Source organism: Trichogramma pretiosum, unplaced genomic scaffold (genome assembly GCF_000599845.2).
Source record: "Trichogramma pretiosum strain Unisexual culture from Peru unplaced genomic scaffold, Tpre_2.0 scaffold1, whole genome shotgun sequence".
NCBI lineage: Eukaryota > Metazoa > Arthropoda > Insecta > Hymenoptera > Trichogrammatidae > Trichogramma > Trichogramma pretiosum.
In genome coordinates this window covers 4,318,094-4,338,428 of record NW_019641703.1, presented here as the reverse complement: position 1 = coordinate 4,338,428, position 20,335 = coordinate 4,318,094, and the positions used below count along the sequence as shown (strand labels likewise).

Here is a 20,335-nt window from a genome sequence, read left to right as displayed (position 1 = left end):
AAAGGAATATAAAGAATCGGTAATCAGAATCTCTTAGCAGTAGCTTTAAAAAGTAGTTTTAACATGAAGCGAGCTCTCGTTTCAGACCAATTATTTTAACTCAATACTCTTGAACTAATGTCTCATTTTTATTTATTTATAGACGACGACGATGCCCAAGTCTCAGCTGTATAGGAGCAGCTTCCGGGCCGAGTCCCGGAACGATCGGCGTCTATCGCCTGTAGCGGTGAGCTCAAACCTCGTCTCCACTCGTCGTTCGTAGTTCGAGGACCTCGTGGCGTAAGACCCGTTCAGCCTCGGCGAAGCCATCAAGGACCTCTACTCTGAATTGTTAAACTGCACCGTTTCGCAACTATAAATATATGCAACACAATTCCTGTACAGCCGTGTGTAGTGTCCGTTTCTTTTGATGTACGTGCGTGTTTGCGTATCCGCGTGAATGAAATTCTTGCAATAATGTTTGAGTTTGTGTGGAAAGAACCGTAATTTGTGTGTATCTGTATTCGTGCTTTATGAATGCGTATTTGTTTATTGCGTAACGAATGCCAAATGCGAAATATCATATTGTATACAAAAACATTCAATGGAACTTTATTGTTGTGAGTAATGGACAAGTAACTTGCATGTTTTAATGTGACTATAAAATGATGTATGAACAATTTAGCAACGTGTACACCGTTGTTATTATAATATGCATTCGGAAAATGTGTAATAAATCAAGTCCAAAGATGATAATTCATATCGATAGATTCTCCGCAGATCAAGAAGGCAGCGTAATGTACGATATAATTTTAGTGGCTAGCCCTTCCGAATCCCTACGACATATTTACGTAGTCCCATATATATTTTTTATGTACATAAATGTGTATTTTAGTCGTAAAATAGTTAAATTATGACGATCAATTATAATTGTTCAAAGAAACAGCAACCGTTACTAAAATAGTAGACCCGAGAGATTATTAATTATTATTTTTACGAAAACTGAGAAACGCGTTATTTCACCTCACCCCCTTAAAGTTCAAACCATACCGTCAAAACAATCTATTATATATTATATAAACAGATCTATATAAACCATCCCTGATAAAATTATATGAGCACATACACCCACATATATATTATATAAATAATATAAAAAACATTCATTTACAATATTCTTCATTGTACATATTTCAAATGCGTTTTAGAATCTGTAATATTATGTGTATAACCGTAATCAAGTCAGCGGTCTTGGAATATATATTTATCTTTACTCGATGAACAAGAAAATAACCAAGAAATCATTGTTTTCAAAGAAAATACTTTACTTATTTAATTAATTATGCTTCAATTTTTAATAAATTTGAGAAAACTAGACATTTTTAAGGTTCAAATTGTTCACTATAACTATTTCTTTTTAAACATCAAAAGTCTATTTAGGCTTTCATAAAACATTCAGATTTGCATTTAAATTCATCTGCAGCAATGATGATTCAGATAAAATATTGCATGTATTAATAAACTCGTTCACAGTAAAAGTGCTCATTTGTTTGTAAATATTTCATAAGTAAAAAAAAAAAGAAGAAATTCGTGTAATGTATAAGTTTATCTGGTATTTCATTGTCATTCCAGTCGCATTTCTATTAATTTTATACACTCTAATTTAGAGCTTTTTGCATGACAAGCGTTGATCTAAATTTCAATAATGTAATTAATGTTCAAGGACGTTTATTCCATCATCGAGACCAACTTTTTAAAAATTATCCTTGCGAGACAAGCGCACAAAGTTATCGCAAGTATTTACTGCTGACGTATTTTATTCTCCAGATGAGAACAATGTAATAAAAATGTAACATTAATATCATTTCTTTGGAAAAATATTGATGATAATGTATGAAAATAGATCCAATCATGAATTTTTGTTCATACAATTTTCTTGATGAATTTATTTTTTGCTCGTAGACCGAGTAAAACTGCAAGGAATGAATCATGGAATATTAGTATCAACAAACGATCAAAAAATTAGAGATCTTATTGAAGTTAAGAAACTAAGTTTCTTTTATTCGTTAATTATGTAATGAAAAAAGCTTGAGTCAGTGTAAAACAAAAGTCATGTATTTTCTTATGTTTAATTGTTGCGTTCACAACTTTTAATAATATTAATTAGTTCGGATATACTCACTTTTTCGTAATTTTCAAGATTTTACTCTATTCATGGTAAGCTTAAAAATATTAGCTTGATATTTGTTGTATGCATCTTGAAAAACGAAAATAGAAAGGCAAAGAATTTTTGTATTTAATTTTTCTAATAAAATTCGAATGCCAGTACAAAATAAACCCCTCTTTTGTTCATTTTATTATTTTGATTCCCTTTTTTCATTTCAATAATACGTAAGAAAAGAAAGTGTGAAAGCTTAACGAATGTTTAAAGTACAAAATGCGAAAAAACTAAGATACTAATGATAATGATGACGTTCAATCATATTTAGAATGACTGAGAATGTTGTATATCTACAGTTAGGATACATAATATCAATCTCTCGAATTGTGGCAATGTAATAGCTGAGTAAGCAACGAAAACTATATATTGATATATATTTCTAAAGAATAAATGCTTACTGATATTATTGCTCATCGTAAGAAAATTTTCCTAAACGAATTGTATGTAATTTCCAGCACACAATGTAAATGTTTTCATGGAAAAAATACAAATACATCTGATAAACTTGTTAAGTTATTCATATTTGTAACCTGAATATTCCATAATACAAAAATTCTATTTTTGCTCATTGTAGAAGCATTTATATGTCATCAAATGTTTATATGCATTGAAATGAAATTTTTCTGAAATTAAAAAAGCCTTGACATCTAGCCGGTAATGATATAAACTTAGAATTAAAAAAAAAGCCTAATTGTAGAATTATACTTGCATATTTTGGTTATTATTTTTGACAGTTTATAAAGTACCAGTTGAAGGGAGTTGAGACAGTAAAAAAAGTTATTTAGTTTTTTGTAGATATATTTGTATTTACATTGGTACGTTAAATATAAGTTACAAAAAAACTTTACTTCTTTACTGGTTTGGCCAAGCTAGCGGCTTTTTGGGCCTTGATAACCTTGACGACCAGTTTTTGTTCCTCAATGAGGAAAGCTCTGACAACACTGAAAATAAAAAAAAAATCATTAGTTGTCAACTCAATGGAAATATTAAAGTAGTTAAAATAAGATTTATAAACTATAGTGTCAAAATAATAATTTTGAAAGTTTACCAGGAAAATATTAAGAAATTAAAAGAAATATGAAAAATGTTGTATATAAGAAAAGTCAGCTGTAATGACATACCGTTCTTTAACGCACTTGTGGCACATAACACCACCATAAGCACGCTTCACTGTCTTCTTTCGGCGACACATCCTGGATCTCTCCATTGTTCTGGCAGGAACAATACCCCTCAGCTTGTTTTTGCAGTTACCGCATTTAGGGATAACCTTGTGCTTCTTCAAGTACTGGAAGACCAGACGATTTCCGGGAGTACGAACACTGAAAATTAAATCAATCATTATAAGTATTTGCTATCAGAAATGTTTGATTATGTTTTTCCACAAGTTATAATAGTTTCAAACAATTATTGGTTTTCTTTACTTTTAAATTGAACTAAATTATGTTTAAAGCATCAATGAACCATAAATAATCACTAAAATAATATGAAGTGTTGATTCAATAATAATCATTGAGTATGTTTCAAGCAGTATAAACTATGTGTACTCATATTGCTTAGCTATTCTGAGTTATATACTAGAAAACTATATGATTACAAGCAAAGGTTGATATTGTACGTTTAAAAGGAACATTTGGGATTACTAACTTAAAAAGCAATTTCAGTACCGATACTTGTAAAACAGTGAAAATCAATGGATTTTCAAGCAGTGGTGGTTCAACAATATGACAACATAACCTAAACACTTCGAGCATGTGCAAAATTGTCGAGCACATGGTGCACTCTTCCGATAAAAAAAGTCTCAGCCATATCAAAGATGCAATACAATTAATTGTACAATACAAAAAACTGATAAAACGTATAAAACAAACTTACACTTTGGTCCTGTTGGACTTCGTGTTGTACGAAAGCCGACGGCGGTATTGTAACCTTTGCACCATTTTGATCTGTAAAAAGTAATGTTTTTCACGTTATAACTATGTTCTGTTCTCACGCGCGAGATCGTTCAACTAATCGCTCGAACGATATTTTTGTTGTTCGGACGACGATTGTTGCAAATAAATTAGATTTATTTAAATGGTAAAAAATAAGCGTGCCGTCTCACCTATATTACACAGCGTAAGAGATCAACGCGAGAAAAGAAAAGCCCGAGACTGAGACGCCTGCGCACGACCTACTAGCGAGCGGCAATTTTTGAAAATTGTGGCGTAGCTAGTTGATCAGTAGAAATTATTTAAAAAAAATTATTCTTATCAACGAGGAACAATGTAATTGAAAAATAAATTTTAGAAAATTCATAAAGAGGTCTGATAAATAATTAATAAATAAATTTTTTCATTGGATAATTAATTAACAAAAGTATTTCATAATAATTAATTATTAGCAATGATACGATAATTATCATTAAACATTGTTCTAAGATCAATTCGTTCATAAATAACTCAACAACAACAATAATAATAATTAAAATGAAAACAATCGACTAAAATTACGCAAAGGTTTCATCGACTTATCGTATGGAAAATCCATGTTCTGCCTAAGTAAGTATAACTTTTGATACACCGTGCATATACCTACAAACCGCCGGAGCATCGCATCGTGTTCACACGCGCGCCGATCTCCGAAGTATGTACCACCTTTGATACTCTTTCGCGTGCGCATACCGCACACAACTATATACACCAGCACCTGAGCGTTAAGAGATAATTGAAATCCGCATAGCACAATTAACGCTGCTGCTGCTGCTGCTGCAGTATAATACACACTACTTGCCGCAGATACGCTGTAAAGTCGTGCGCTAGTTCTTAAGTGTTGTGCCGCAGCTGTATACGATATGCACCATAACTCGAGCGTAATGCGATACATCGTATACACGTACACGTGTCTGCGGGCTAGGTGTACATGGGCTTAGATGCTTGTATACGTAGTGGAGGTAAAAGTTTGCTCGCTCGACCTTGCTTTTGCCTCAGCACAGATTTTGTTGTGCACTGCACTCGTCGGCTCTCTTGTATTATATTATTGCACCTGCAATGTCAGGCGCTGAAAAAGAGAGCAAGAACAAAAACACAACAGCTTGTGGCTGTGTCGCATACATATATCGCGCTGTAAAATATAAAGTTTTGTCTTTTTTTCCTTCATCTTTTATGTTTTCGCTCGATCGTTACACCACACGAAGAATAATTTAACGAAACGTATGCAGACGGCATCGCGGCATCTATCTCGATCGCTAATTAGCCGTACATTCGATACGCTGTGTAACGCAATGTCATCGCCAACAATTAGGCAATATACCATAGACGATGCACCTTTCGTAAAAGCACAATATCATATATACATATCGTATGAAATCTGGTATGTGGCGCGGCGCATGGCGCAAAATATATACTGCAGATCTCGCGCGCATCTTAACTGCCTCGACTCGCGCGCGATCGTGTCTATACGGGGATCGCATAATAGCGTGGAAAAACTGCAACCGTAAACGTGTATACATGTACCGATACAAAATCGTGTGTGTGTGTGCGTACAACAGCAATCTCCGCGCGGTACACATACACAATGTCTCTGTGTGTGTGTGTCTGTGTGTGCGAGCTTTATATATACAGCTGTTGGATGAGAAAGAAGAAGAAGAAGAAAAAAATAGAGGCAGAAACGAATTACAGCATACACATACACACACAGATCGCGTTTAAGCTCATTGCGCAATGTCGTGAGTATATTATAACGTCGCTGCTGCTGCTGCTGCTCCTCGCCACGGTGCAGCACGACGAGAGAGAGAGATTATCCCGTAAGGATAATATAGCCTCGTAATATATGTATGAGAGAGCTTATATTAGTAAGCACCGACCGAGGCCAAGGTCTCCTCGTCGTCGTCTCGAGTGCGCGTATACGTACATGGTAATAAGTACCGATTCGCACGCGCACGTGTGTACACTCGGACCTTTTGTGTTTTGTTTATATTTTATTACCGTATCATTATCGAATCGCTGCCGATTTTTTGCCGGAGCTGCTGCTGCTTCGCGTGTCTATACGGATCTGCGAGACGCGCGCAAACGTATTTATGCACATGTGCGTGTGTATTGCGTAATAAGACAGAGATGTACGTGCAGTACACACGGGCGCGCACGCGTGTGTACTGCAGCTCGAGTCTAATTAAGAAGTCAACGGCGTTTCACCTAGTTTTGCTAAGACATTTACGACGATGCGCCGACGCTATTATACACGTACACTACCTCTTGTAGTGCTTCGCGTTTCACCTGTATAAAGCAACTATCTTTTTTTTTCTCCCTTCTGCGTCTATATAGTAGCATCGATATGTAACAGCACACGTATTAATTCTCTCTCTCTCTCTCTCTTCCGCCGATCTCGATTCTATGGCCTGTAAGATCGAACTCAATCCGTACACACACACGCGTACGTATCGTATCGCTTTGACGTATTAAAGTATAGGCGAGGACGATCGGCGCGATCGAAACGTTTTTCCGGCCTGTACATGTATACTCGCGCGCAGAATAGATTCTCGACTTTTATATATACCCTAGGTGCACGTATAGGTATAGACGCTGACTGCTACATAGCGAAATCTCGTTAAGCGCATCGAGTCCGCGCGCGTCCGAGCATAATGGGGCCCTTCTTATACGTACACCTATATCCTATATATAGTTATGCATTAGCCCCGGTCGCCGCACGCGGGGGCCTATACCTGCACCAAGCGCATACATCCGTACTTGACTTCCGCTCACCTCGCGCACACACGATTCTCTCTTGTGTGTGTGTGTGTGGCGCGTACCTATGTGTCGGCCGTACACTGCAGTGCACTGCAGGTAATAATACACACGCTCTCTTGCTGCCCTCTCTCTCTCTCTCTCTCTCGCTCTGTCTTGCTCGCTGCAGGTCCCCGGCTCTTTCCCTCTCCTCCTCCTCCTCCACTCTTATATCCTCTCTCTCTCTCTCTTACACTTGAGCGGGGCATAATATTGCGGTATTGTATGGGTACACGCGGAGCGCAGAAAAAGAGTAGTGAGCGAGAGAGAGAGGAATACACACACATACACACACACGCAGCAGAGCATAAGCACGCGGGCTCGCGCCACTTGGATATTGCAGCTGCGAGACCAGTTGCTCGCCGATTCACCGTCGTCGCGTACCTATATCATACGAGTGTGTGTTCTCTTCTTCTTTTTTGCGCACGAGGCGCACGCTGCATTTATATACAAACGTCAGACGAGAACCGGTACGTCTCGCGCTTGCCTGTCGCTCGATGTTTACACGTGTGAAGTGTGAATATCGCATGTCTCGAATGTGTTTTTCTCTCATCTATTAACGATGAATTAATCCTTGCTCTATTTGTGCGTCGTCGAATTTGAGTGTTTTTATTTTGTTTATCATCGTTTCTAAACGATTTTCTCGGAGGGTGTAAACCGATCTCTCTCGATCGTGAACGTCTCGACAGCTCAGCAAAGCCAACGAAAAAAGTAAAAAAAAGGAAGAAAGTCAAACGCGCTCCTTGTGGAGCCGAGGGGGTGGTCAGAGCGAACGGCGTGTGGCACACGGTTGAAAGAGGTTGGATGCACGCACCGCTGCACAACGCAGCACTTGTTGCGCACGCCCGCAACGCCGAACCTTCTGTGCCGCTACTGCCGCTGTACTCCCGAATTTTTTTTCTTCCCTCGATTCTTTTCTCGAGTATCGCGGCTGCTGGCATTGTGCATTTTCCCTCTGCGTCGTCGTATTTTCTACCAAAAACGCGCGCTACATATTCGGTGCATCGTGTACGCGCCATAAGCCGATGCTGCTGCTGCTGCTGCTGCTCGTTTTTTGGCCGCAGGAAGTCGAGTTTCATCCTTCTTTGTGCTCTCGTGTACTGCAGTTCACCACCACCGGTGCATAAATTCGGCCGTCGGTGTACAACTGGCACCGCATTACAACAACAACAACAAAAAAGAAAAAAAAACACACGCGTGTGCGTTAGTGTCTGTGTGTGTGTGTGCGCGAAGAGAAACGCGCAGGTCTATTATAAGACATCCGTTCTCTCGAAAGCTTACTTGCATTTTTGTGTTTTGTGCGTGCAATTTTCGCTCCTCTCTCTCTCGCACGAAGGATCGCGATCATCCGCAGCCGAGTGTTTTTAGTGTCGTTACGTATAGTTCTCATCTCGCAGGCCGTGTCGTCGTCCATACAGTGGGTTCGTACAGTGTGTTTGTGCGTCATTTGTGCGTGTCGTAATTTATGTGCCCGAGCGTGTGTGTTCGTGTGTCTCATAGTGTATTCGCGCCGTCCAGTCAAAGGAAAGAAAAAAAGTGCGCGCGATAATCAAGTGTTTTATACATTTGATATATAATACAAATCGCCGCGCGCCGCGTACGTATTATAAAGTGGAGGGTAATTTGTGCATCGCGAGTTTCTACGTGCGACGACAGTGAAAAACTACACACACATATACACATAGTTGGGCGCTTTGTTCGCTCGAGAGAGAGAGAGAGAGATGGATTATGATCGCGATGGTCATCGCCGACGCCACGACTGCAGCAGCCCGTGCAGCCGCCGCAACATCAGCCGCTCTTCCAAAGGGATAATTGGATCGGTGCTGCTCTGCTCTACCAAATAGGCTTTGAAACAACGCGCACGCGAAGAAGAGAACTTATATCCATAGTGTGCGGTGCATTTACAGCGAGAGAGCCTACTATAGTTGTGTTGTGTTGTGTTACTGCTGCTGCTGGCCGGTTCATCCGCTGGTGCATGTGTGCCTGCGCGCAAAAGGTAACGTACCTGCCAGAGATCGAGCTTTCTTCTATTTTTATTATTTAGAGTCTAAGGACTAGGATACGATGATGATGATAATGATGATGATGGGTGGGCTCCGCGGTGATCATCGATTAAGGCCGTGAGGTTCTTCTCTTTCGCTCGCGAGACTACACGTACAGTGCACACACACATACAGAGTACTAAACGATCGTTAAACTTCGTTTTGATGCCGATGCCATTGAGCTATTACGCGCGTTATAAAGAAAAAATAACAAAGCTCGCAAAAGTGCTGTAAGCACTTATTGCGCTCGAAAGAGGATTTAGTATACGCGAAATTCATACGACTGAATCGAACATATTTACTTTCATTATTTTGGAGAAGTAATCGATCGTAATGAATGTAATCGACGATTGGGTTCCGGACTACACTCGTTACACGTTGTACGATCATTAACGATTAATTCAAGCGGTCGGAAGAGCGAGAGCCGAAGCTGTACGATGTTTTATTCAGAAAAACGTATAGAATAGCGTCGCGTCATCCGTTCAAAAATAAAGGTCGAGAATCAGCGCAGCTTTCAAAGTTAATGAATAATTTTATTTTGCCGAGTGCGCACCGATGCATGATTATTATTCTACCAGTACTCGTTGCTTTGTATATTCACCTCAGGATTGCCTTTGAAAATTTTTTTTTTTTATTAATCATTCACAGGAACAGTTGTCTGTAAGATAAGTTTAGAATCATAAATTAAATGGACTCATATTAATATACGTAATTTATCGAATATTACTTATTTTGTGCGAATACCACTTTGGAAATAAAAAATGGAATTTACCCAGCCTCCGATGTTGACCAAACTCGCATAAAAAGTTTGACTCGTCATTGCGAAATGGTGAGTTTTCACCTTTTTTAATGTTCAAATGCTACGAAGGCAAATATCTATACGTTACATCATTGCATTACAAAATTATTTTTTATAAGAGATTGGAGAAAAGTCGCTTATTCATAGGGCTTACGATTTCTTCAATAATCGAACAATCACCAATTTTATTGTTTATATTGTGACTAGTTCAAATAATCGTATGATATTTACTAGCGACACACCTCGCTATCTTACGTTCGATTGGCCTCGGTAAACACTATCGCGAATTTAGTTCACAAGTGAGTTTGACGTTTAACGTCATTTGTGAAACTATAAAACTTGGCAAGATGAGTTCTACATCAAACTGTGTCGACGGGTAATTTTTTATACGAAGCGTTAAAAAAGTGTAAAAATCGTCATCGCATGAATCTTATCGTGTCTCGATCTTATTTCAGAACGGAAGATGATCCTAATCATGCCATGCTCAATGATATTAATTTTGAAGTATATGTCGAGGAGCTTTTTGAAGAGGTCCCGTTTACGCAATTTCAGGAGGAAGTCACGCGAGTAAGTTGGTCTCGATGCGTTAAATATGCTTCACAAAGTCGTCACGTAACTTAATTCTGTTCAGAGCCACGTGCCGGCAAAAGGCAGATCGTCTCGCGGACGCAAAATGGTCACGCGCAAGAGCCGTAGCCATCCGTGCAACGTCTGCGGAAAAAAGTACAAGAGCAAGAGTTGTCTGAAAATCCACATGGACGCGGCGCATAACGAGATCGATCATCCGTGCGACGTTTGCAAAAAGACGTTCACGACCAAGGGCAATCTCCGGAGCCACGTGAAGTCGGTGCACATGGCCAAGGCCCATACGTGCGACACGTGCGGCAAGAAATTCTCGCAGAAGGGCAATCTCGCGACTCACGTGGACGCGGTGCACAATGCTCGCAGGCATCCGTGCTACAAGTGCGGAAAGCAATTCAAACGGATGAGTTATCTGCGCAGGCACGTCGAGACGATGCACGATCGTATCGCGACCTATCGCTGCGACGCCTGCAGCAGGATGTTTTCGACCAAGGATCGTCTGAAAATTCACGTCGACTCGGTGCACTTGAGCGTCACCTATGCTTGCGACCTCTGTGCCAAAAGTTTCAGCTCCAAGAGCTATTTGCGGATCCACACCGATTCGGTGCACTTGAGCGTCAACTTCAAATGCGACACATGCCAGAGAAAATTTCCGCAGAAAAATAAGCTCAAAATGCACATGGACGCGGAGCATAACGGCGTCACTTACAAATGCGATCAATGTATAAAGACGTTCAAACACAAGCGTACTTTGAAAATCCACATCGATACGTATCACAACGGTGTCACTTATCCGTGCGATTTATGCGGCAAGGCGTTCACGCAGAAGGGTTATCTCAAATTTCACATAGATGTGCAACACATCGGTACTACTCACACTTGTCATACGTGTAAGAAAACGTTTCGACAAAAGAGAAATCTTCGGGTCCACATCGATTCGGCGCACTTTGGCATCAAACACGAGTGCGACTTGTGCGAGAGAAGATTCGCGCAAAAAAGACAACTCGACATTCACAAGCAAGCGCAGCACATTGGTATCGAATACAAATGCGCCGAATGCGAAAAGACGTTTAAATTGAAAAGGAGTCTGAAGATGCACATCGATGTGAGTCACAACGGTATCACTTATGATTGCGGTATATGCGGCAAGGTATTGACAAGCAAATATTGTCTGAAGAAACATATCGAGGGTATCCATTATGGGAGCATCCAATCGTGCCTACAATGCGGTAAAATATTCAAACGAAAAAATGAACTCAACACTCACATGAAGAAGAATCATTGATGTCAGAGATGTCGAGAAGTGTGAAAAGAATCTAAAGATCGAGAGTAATCTCGAAAATTACGATGTATTCTAAGTACAAGCGAGATGTCCTATGCGCTTCGATGCGCTTTACGCACTTCAGAATCGTACAGAAAACGTTCATATTTATAAATCATTAAAAATGATATAATAAATGTTATTAGATGATTAAATAAAAATTGAATAAATTGATTAAAAATTATTGACTCTTTATTACTTATTGACATTTTTTTTACGATCTTTGCCCTAGCTTACTGTGACCTTATCTTCTAGGATTTACTTAAATGTCAAGAGTCGTGATTTTGCTACGCATTTTTAATTTCTGAACACGTCAAAGTTAAATCAAAAAATTAAATCATTCCAAAATATTAAACTGCTTGTTATTAGAGAAGTTCTGTTATTTATAGGGTATAATAGTTCTTGAATAATCCGACAATCTTATTTCGTATTGTGTTAATAACTATCGTATTGTGGTAACTATTAGTTCGAATGTTTATATAATATACTAGTGACAGTTCTCTCTCGGTTTATTAAACACTATTGAATAGAATAGTACGGGAAAAATTAATCGCTCGTAAAACTAAAACTCGGCAAGATGAGTTCTCCACTCAATTTAGATGACAGGTAATTTTTTACGAAGCCTTAATAGTTTAAAAAAATCATCGCATTAATTTTACCGGATCTTAATCTAGTTTCAGAACGGATGATATTTGTGCAGGAATAGAATTGAACGACAGTGTTATTTTTGCAGTCGTTCCAATCGACCAATTTCAGGAAGAAATGGCAGTAAGTTCGATTCAATTATATTAGCTAGCGGTGAGGCAAACATTTTTCCCAAAATTGTAACATAAATTATTCTCATTTAGGGCTCTGAGACGCCAGAAACAGTTGAAACCCCTCAACTTTTTCCAAATGTTTCGAATTCTGACGTTCATCAGGAAATTTCAGTAAGTTCGATGTGATTATATGCGACCGACGCGGTAAAATTTTTTACCAAAATTATGACATAAATTACTTTTTTCAGGGCTCCGAGATGCAAGAAAACGACAAAAATCACGAAATGAAACTGAATGACAATGTAATGGCCATTAAAACATCTGAGCCTATCTCAAATGTTTCGTTTCTCGAACGCCAGGAAAAAGTTGCAGTAAGTTTGATTCAATTATATTAGCTACCGGTGAGGCAAACATTTTTCCCAAAATTGTAACATAAATTATTCTCGTTTAGGGCTCTGAGACGCCAGAACCTGTCGAAAAACGAGAAAGTGTACTAAATGACGAACAAACAGTTGAAACCCCTCAACTTTCTTCAAATGTTTCGAATTCTGGCGTTCGTCAGGAAATTTCAGTAAGTTCGATGTGATTATATGCGACCGATGCGGTAAAATATTTCACCATAATTATGACATAAATTACTTTTTTCAGGGCTCCGAGATGCAAGAAAACGACAAAAATCACGAAATGAAACTGAATGACACTGTAATGGCCAATGAAACATCTGAGCCTATCTCAAATGTTTCGTTTCTCGAACGCCAGGAAAAAGTTGCAGTAAGTTTGATTCAATTACATTAGCTACCGGTGAGGCAAACATTTTTCCCAAAATTGTAACATAAATTATTCTCATTTAGGGCTCTGAGACGCCAGAACCTGTCGAAAAACGAGAAAGTGTACTAAATGACGAAGAAACAGTTGAAACCCCTCAACTTTCTTCAAATGTTTCGAATTCTGACGTTCGTCAGGAAATTTCAGTAAGTTCGATGTGATTATATGCGATCGATGCGGTAAAATATTTTACCAAAATTATGACATAAATTACTTTTTTTCAGGGTTCCGAGATGCAAGAAAACGACGAAAATCACGAAATGAAACTGAATGACACTGTAATGGCCAATAAAACATCTGAGCCTATCTCAAATGTTTCGTTTCTCGAACGCCAGGAAAAAGTTGCAGTAAGTTTGATTCGATTATAAGCCACCGGTATCATAAATATTTTTTCCACAATTATGACATAAAAATTAACCATTAAAAATTAACCTTTAATCAGAGCTGTGAAAGGCAAAAACTAGAAGGAAATTCTGAAATTGAACTGAATAACAAAGCAACGGTCGAAACATCGCAACCTTCCTCGAACATTTCACTTTTGGAAGTTCAGCAAAAAGTTGCAGTAAGTTCAATTCGATTACATCCGACGGATACGATAGACATTTTTCACATAATTGTGACATAAATTAATTTCGTTTAGAGCACGAAGAAGAAAACGAGTAGTGAGGACAAAAGATATCCATGCCCTATATGCAAAAAGGTGTACGCTACTAAAGGTTATGTCATCAATATCCACATCAATGTGACACACGAAAAAAACTCCAAATTCAAGTGTGATCATTGTGGAAAGGTATTCTCAAGGCGGTCTACTATGTATGAACATATCAAAACAAATCATTTAGGGAAAAAACATGTGTGTCCCATATGTCAAAAGACATTCACAAGAAGTAATCTTCTCAAAACACATATCAATTCCCACAATGGCGACGTATTTGAATGCGACGTATGCGGAGCGAAATTCGTGAACGATCGGAATCTCCAAAAACACGCGAAGAAGCACGAGCTCGAATTCACTGCTGAGCACGAGCTCCATAGTCACTTGCGGGCGAAAAACAGAATCGCGGCCAACGAGCGCAGAAAGTCGAGGGACGAAACCGAGGGTAACCATACGCAGGCGCATCCCATGGAGCGTAGAGGTTCCTCGAGCGAATGTGTGCCGTGTGAACAGTCATTGGGAAACGAAGCAAAATACAAGAAGCACTTCCATTTGAAGCATTTTCAAAGATCGTGACGTATGCTTAGAAAAGTATCCGGACAAAAGAGGCAGTAAATATTGTATATAATAACTTGATAAATGTAAAATTGATTTTAATTCATAACAAATACTTTGTAAAATTCACAAGAGTCACTCATCGATAAAGTGTACATTAATCCACTAGGTAGGTTTTTTCATGAGTGGAAATGCTCTACGCTCGATACCCATGCAAAATAATTTTATAATAATCTCAAAAAAAAACACAACTAATTGGAACAATCGATTAAGACCTCAATAGAATTTTAAGCAAAACATCTTTTTTTTCATAAGAAAATAAGATCGCGATGATATACGCGCTAAAATTTTCATCCATCGATTTCCGCTCACGCAAGAAAAATCAAGCGTCGATGTCTTCCGAACTTTCACCGGTGTATTGTTTATTAGTATTTGCGCAAGATTCGCGATCGTACTGCCCCCGGCACACTCTAAGCGGCAGCAAGCAGAATTATATTTTCATCGAGTTTTCTTGCTTTTGATAACGACGAGCCGTTCAGCGCCAATTATTTGACTCGATGCTCGATCCTACAGTTTATATCGGATAAACAAAACTCATAGAGGTCGAATGAGAAAATTTCGTCTAGAGAGGCGCAACGATTAGACGTTGTACTTACGTACACGCGCGTCGACTTACAGATACAATCGTACACGCTTAATAACAATCGGCCTCTCCTTCTCCTCTCTCCCCTCTCTCTATTAAACGGACTTCTTCGCTTGGCGCGAGACTCACATCTACTCGTTCTGAAAAGCTTTAATTTAAACTTTTCGTTGAATGATTAAACATTTTAGTGGGCTAACAGTTTGAAATATGGAACTGTCAGCTTGTCGAATTATAATGGAATTAATTTAATTTCATTGATATTATAGCTAAGAAATTGATCATTACTGATAGTGTTAAATTACTGTATAATAATACGTTACGAGTTGACGCCCTTTGAATTTGTACCTGCCCTACTCGAGAGCCACGTGATACGGATTACTATGAGACGGGGCAACAACATAAGCGCGGGACTCTTTTGCCGCCAATAATCCGTCGGTTGGCACACCAGCGGCATTCGCTATCGTCATTTCTGTCGCTTTTTCACGTAAACGCGGTCGTGGTGCTCTGTGAAGCTAACTGTCACTGGGACTCTTGTTACTTTGTGCAAAGTGAAAGGTTAAATTGAAATGGAGCAATCAACGATTAGGTTCAAATACAAGCGTTTGAACGATCAAACGTACACTTTAATAAAGTCGATTCCCAGGACTTGGCCTATCTCAATTTTAAAAGAACATCTCGCAAGAATTGAAGCTACACCACAGACCAAAGTGATCATCTTTCATAGAAATAGAGTACTCTTAGATGGAGAAGTTGGCGATTACATTGAATCGGATGCCGAAGTACAGGTAAAACCATTGATCGATTTTATTTATTCCATTTTTATTTTGCAAGAGCTTGACTGCGAGTTTAGACATATCTTTTCTTTTTTCGTGTGTAGTTGGCATTTATCCCGATTGATGTAGACATATTGTCAACAGAAATTTATCAAACGAAGATTGGTCAAATGTGGAGCAGCAGAACGGATTTATTGAAAGCTAAAATTCACACCGAACTGGTAAATAGTATTTCTGGACACCCGAAAAAATGCGCTCATTCAATAATCTATTCTGGTGAAAATGAGCTTGATGAAGATCAAGGACAAAAAATCCAATTCACAGTCTTGGGATCAGAATTGACCGGTATGAAAGAAGCCTTGGCTCGCAACTGCCCAGTTCACCTGAATACGATAAACGGTGCCAAATCAGAAAATTTTACCAAGGGAATTCACGTAAGAGTTGTGAGGCAATTCAAGCTCAATAGCCCGTATGAAAACGACCGGTGTTATAAGTATGATGGAGTGTACACAGTCTCTGAGTATAGACCCAGAAAAGAAAAAAGTGGACGTTGTGTATGGCTATTCACACTTGAGCGAGATGATAATGCATCAAATTCACGGTCAAACGAAATATTTAGAAAAAAGAGACTAATTAAAGAACCCGCTGCTATTCTTGTAAATCCAAGCATCGCAAACGATGAAATTTTATTTTGGAAATTGGATAGTAATATCGAAGTCGGTCAAATTTTCCGGTGTAGGCAAAATTTAACTAACGTTAAATTATTGCAACATCGCGCTAATGGAAATTCGTACTCTTTCGTATGGAACAACGAGATAGAAACTGGAGGTCCTGTCAACATTATACCATTCACTGTTGTGTCTGCCCAACCCCTGAATGATTATATCAAATCTTTATCAAAAAAATTCGCTATGATGGATTTTAACAAAGGATTTATAACCGAAGATTTGGCTAGTGCCCCAGACGTCAAAGTCTTCAAAAAAACGATCTATCAGGATATTTCATCCATACGTTACGATGGCACTTTCAAACTCTACGCATTCTGGACAGAAGTCAATAAAAGTGGATTGAAAATATGGCGTTATTTATTAAAAAATGCTACGATTCCAGTAATTCCAGTTCCAGTTACTTCCAGTTCCAGTAAATCAAAAACAGATATTCCAATTGGTACTATTTGGAATTCGAGAGCGGAATTAGCTGCAGCTAAAATTCATTGTCACAATCAAGCAGGAATCTGCGGAATATCAAAACTTTGTGCGTATTCAATCGTTTTGTCTGGCGAATACGAGGGTGACGTTGATATTGGACATATCATTATTTATGCCGGTTGCGGTGGTAGAGATAAAAAAACGAATAAACGAAATGAAGATCAATCTTTCAGTAAAAGGAACGAAGCTCTGGCGAGGAATTGTCATGCTAAATTCGACGTTAAGGGAGCTGTCGCTCAAACCTCGAAAGAAGGAGTTCCAGTTAGAGTAGTAAGAAAATTCAAGTTACCAAAAAATAATCCATATATCCGAGATGAGTTTTTTAGATTTGATGGGATGTACAAAGTCGTTTCTTACTGGCGTGAAAAAGGAATCGATACCTACAAGATCTGTCGCTTTTTATTAAAGCGAGATGACTCTCCTTCTACTTAGTGCTCGAATAATAATGATGGTGCTGAATCATATCAGGTACGTAAAGTAAAAATCGAAAAGCTACCTTTAAATCATAGTAATAATGGGAAGAGAGGGTGGCAAGTATTCACCGTAGTCTGTGCGAGAACACGACTCTTTCTCTCTCTCATTCTTAAAGGGTGAGAAAACAGTCGACATTGTAAACTCATCCAGCTATAGATGACCATGCCGTAGCAGCGAGCCTTTCGAGAACTATTTACATCTTTAACTACTTTTTGTGCTGTTTCTTTCTCTTTCATGAGCGTAAGCTCTTCCTCTCCTCGCTCGTTTCTTTCTCTCTTTTGCTGCGTGCATGGACGTGAAGTGATGTGCTTGCGTCCTCGTGTAAATAATTAAATTTAAGCTCGTGTACTACTGCTCGTGCCTTATCTGCGATTGAGTAATAGTTTACAATCAATATTTAGAATCAATCTTCTGAATTTTCGCCAATTTATATGCCTCGAGCGTATATGAATCAATATGTAATAATCGACGCTGTTAAGGAAGAGTAGCATATTTCTATACATTTTTAAATGTAAACGTGCTAGTCTTCCTTAACAGCATCGTAATAATAACGATGCATCGATCATTCTTAATTTGTTTCATCAATAATATCATGTAATAATCGCAACTTTGTTTTCTATTTGTTACAGATAAAAGAGAAATATCAACGGGCATCTCTGTCAGTGGGCGCTTTTTTAAATATTGAAATCAGTTTATTTTCTTACGTTCGCGTGTTATTATTTTTTTAATCTATATTTTATTTTTTTATTTTATCAATTGTTCGTGTTATGTATATTTTTGATTACGCAATGAAATATCCAAAAAATCTGCCATAATGTACAAATATTTGAAATTTTATGAAAACCGTTTGGTAAATAGTTATGAAACAATTATAGCACAATAATAGTGTTTTTGACTTTATATCATCAGTTTTATGTTGATTTTTTTGTCCACTTTCCAAAATCCCATATTCCTCTTAACAGTGGCAATAGATATATACACCTCTCAATTTTTTCGGTCCGGCCAATGTTCGCCAAAGATCTCGGTCAGATAAGTAAGCAGTGAAATGCCGGTAGCTTTTTTTTCATTCATTTTCCCATCTTTATCGGGTCCAAGCACTTGTACACACAGATCTCTATTTCTCTCTTTCTCTCTCTCTTTATTTTAATTCTTACTTCAACTTTGTTACTTTTTTTGTTGCTGCTGAGAGAGCCATTGGATCGCCCCGGACACGATTGAAAATTTCTCCACGCTTTTATGACGTACTGCTGCTGCGCGCGAGTACTGCCCTACTAAAACTAATTATAATTACAAATATCACGATTCACCCTCTCTGCAACTTTTGCGTTGCTAACTGTCTTCGCTGCAGCTCGTGGCCTGCATATTGTACTCTTCTCGGCCGTCGTGTCGCCCGCCACGATGACCAATCGCGACTCTAAGGGTATAGTAGCATTGTTGCACCGAGAGACGCGAAAAGGTATTGTGTGCTCGTATTATATCTGGGCCAAATTCTAATGTACAATATTTTGTTTTTTGATTTTCTCGCAAAAAAGTTAATTTTTTAGGTACGGAGGGGATAAAATAAGTTACGATTAATGTTAGCTTCGATGAACGACGTACTCGTGGTATTATTCGCATAATGTTTAACGATGCTCTGCGTTGTAATACACCGTCCGATGGTGTAAGCATACTCATTTCAGCCGAACAGTCATTTTACGTTCTCGAGTTCATACAACCAACAGAGCGCGAAAAGCTTAGAATTTGGATGCTTCGATCATTGCTTACCTAAAGCGAAAAAAATTTCCGATGCGCATGCGGCCTCGTAAAAGTTTGATTAATTTCCGCGCGCGAGTTACCGAATCTCTCTCTATAAGGATGATAAAATAATGACCATATACCCTATGATTATAAAGCGACGTCATTCTCAAAGATATTAGCACGACGAAGAGGAAGAAAAAAAAACAGCCGCGGCGATTCATATAGCGCGGCGCGCGAAAGTATCGGCGTATACAGACGGAATAAGTGGCGCGCGCAGTTCTCATTTGCCTATGAGCCGACGCACGCTGTCCCTAATAATAGTCGCTTCCGAAGAACGAGGAAAGGAGAGAGTGGGTAAAGAGATTTGATGTAAAAAAACAACAACGGGTGCGAGTTAATGCCTCTCCTCTCCGTCTCTGCCTTGATGCCGCTTGTACGGTGTACATTTACCGTATCTATCCGAAGAAAATAAAGTGTGTTTACTCGTGCGTTTCGTAGAGAGATGAATGAATTTAAGAATCTTCTTCTCTCGTTCTCTCTCTGTCATATTAAACTCAACGATGAGCGTTCGATCTGCTATGTTAATATTTTAATTCAATAAATAATTTTAAAAAACCTTTAAAATACTATGATTTAAAATTTATGTACTTTGAAAAAATACAAGACTAAAAAAATTAAATAATTATACAAATCAATTAACAAATCCAAACATTAAGTAACAATCAAATGAAACTGTATGAAATCAGTCTTATTTGAAAATTCGTTCAAGAAGTTAATGAAATCGCCGCATCGGTCGCTGGCATTGTGGGAGAAATGCCTCGCCCACATCACGGTGTTTTTCATTACTTTCTTTTTGGATCGTCTTACTTGCCACACACGCATACTCAATACTCGTTACGACGCCGCTGAAGCAGGTCGCATACAGCACATGGCAAGTGATTTTAGAGAAAAAAAGCAAAGTTTTTTAATAACACTCGAACCTAAAAATTGAAACTTTGCCGATAGT

The 20,335-nt window shown here is 38.5% G+C and overlaps 5 protein-coding genes across 20 annotated transcripts in view; 4 read left to right on the top strand and 1 right to left on the bottom strand.

Moving 5' to 3' along the window:
• LOC106656063 (rap guanine nucleotide exchange factor 2-like) overlaps window positions 1–2,704 on the top strand; it is a 106,054-nt gene extending 103,350 nt beyond the window's left edge. For all 15 annotated transcript variants that reach the window (XR_002763637.1, XM_023462709.1, XM_023462712.1 and 12 more), the window contains one exon: window positions 143–2,704. Coding sequence is in view for 14 of the 15 variants with exons in the window: in XM_023462709.1 (XP_023318477.1) it covers window positions 143–174 (32 nt within the window). In the remaining variant the exon portion in view is untranslated. The remainder of the gene's footprint in view (window positions 1–142) is intronic.
• Window positions 2,705–2,980: 276 nt separating this feature from the next.
• Window positions 2,981–4,374, bottom strand: LOC111694447 (60S ribosomal protein L34-like). Its single transcript, XM_023462714.1, has 4 exons — window positions 4,302–4,374; window positions 4,073–4,143; window positions 3,322–3,519; window positions 2,981–3,141 (listed from the first exon to the last, which is right to left on the bottom strand). The coding sequence occupies exons 2-4, from the start codon at window positions 4,135–4,137 to the stop codon at window positions 3,045–3,047; spliced, it is 360 nt and encodes a 119-aa protein (XP_023318482.1). The 5' UTR covers window positions 4,138–4,143; window positions 4,302–4,374; the 3' UTR covers window positions 2,981–3,044.
• A 5,663-nt stretch (window positions 4,375–10,037) lies between these two features.
• Window positions 10,038–11,816, top strand: LOC106655545 (zinc finger protein 226-like). Its single transcript, XM_014375978.2, has 3 exons — window positions 10,038–10,174; window positions 10,254–10,365; window positions 10,430–11,816. The coding sequence occupies exons 1-3, from the start codon at window positions 10,146–10,148 to the stop codon at window positions 11,663–11,665; spliced, it is 1,377 nt and encodes a 458-aa protein (XP_014231464.1). The 5' UTR covers window positions 10,038–10,145; the 3' UTR covers window positions 11,666–11,816.
• A 357-nt stretch (window positions 11,817–12,173) lies between these two features.
• On the top strand, window positions 12,174–14,647 carry LOC106655621 (oocyte zinc finger protein XlCOF7.1-like). Of its 2 annotated transcripts, XM_023462809.1 has the most exons (10): window positions 12,174–12,307; window positions 12,376–12,469; window positions 12,550–12,630; window positions 12,708–12,830; window positions 12,911–13,030; window positions 13,108–13,230; window positions 13,311–13,430; window positions 13,509–13,631; window positions 13,727–13,846; window positions 13,925–14,647. In XM_023462809.1, exons 1-10 carry the CDS (start codon window positions 12,279–12,281, stop codon window positions 14,513–14,515), a joined length of 1,524 nt encoding a protein of 507 aa, XP_023318577.1. In that variant the 5' UTR covers window positions 12,174–12,278; the 3' UTR covers window positions 14,516–14,647. The 2 variants fall into 2 exon arrangements, with proteins under 2 accessions (XP_023318577.1, XP_023318578.1); XM_023462810.1 differs by lacking the exons at window positions 12,708–12,830; window positions 12,911–13,030.
• A 160-nt stretch (window positions 14,648–14,807) lies between these two features.
• Window positions 14,808–19,262, top strand: LOC106655582. Its single transcript, XM_014376055.2, has 3 exons — window positions 14,808–15,922; window positions 16,015–17,586; window positions 18,222–19,262. The coding sequence occupies exons 1-2, from the start codon at window positions 15,704–15,706 to the stop codon at window positions 17,548–17,550; spliced, it is 1,755 nt and encodes a 584-aa protein (XP_014231541.1). The 5' UTR covers window positions 14,808–15,703; the 3' UTR covers window positions 17,551–17,586; window positions 18,222–19,262.
• Window positions 19,263–20,335: the final 1,073 nt, after the last annotated feature.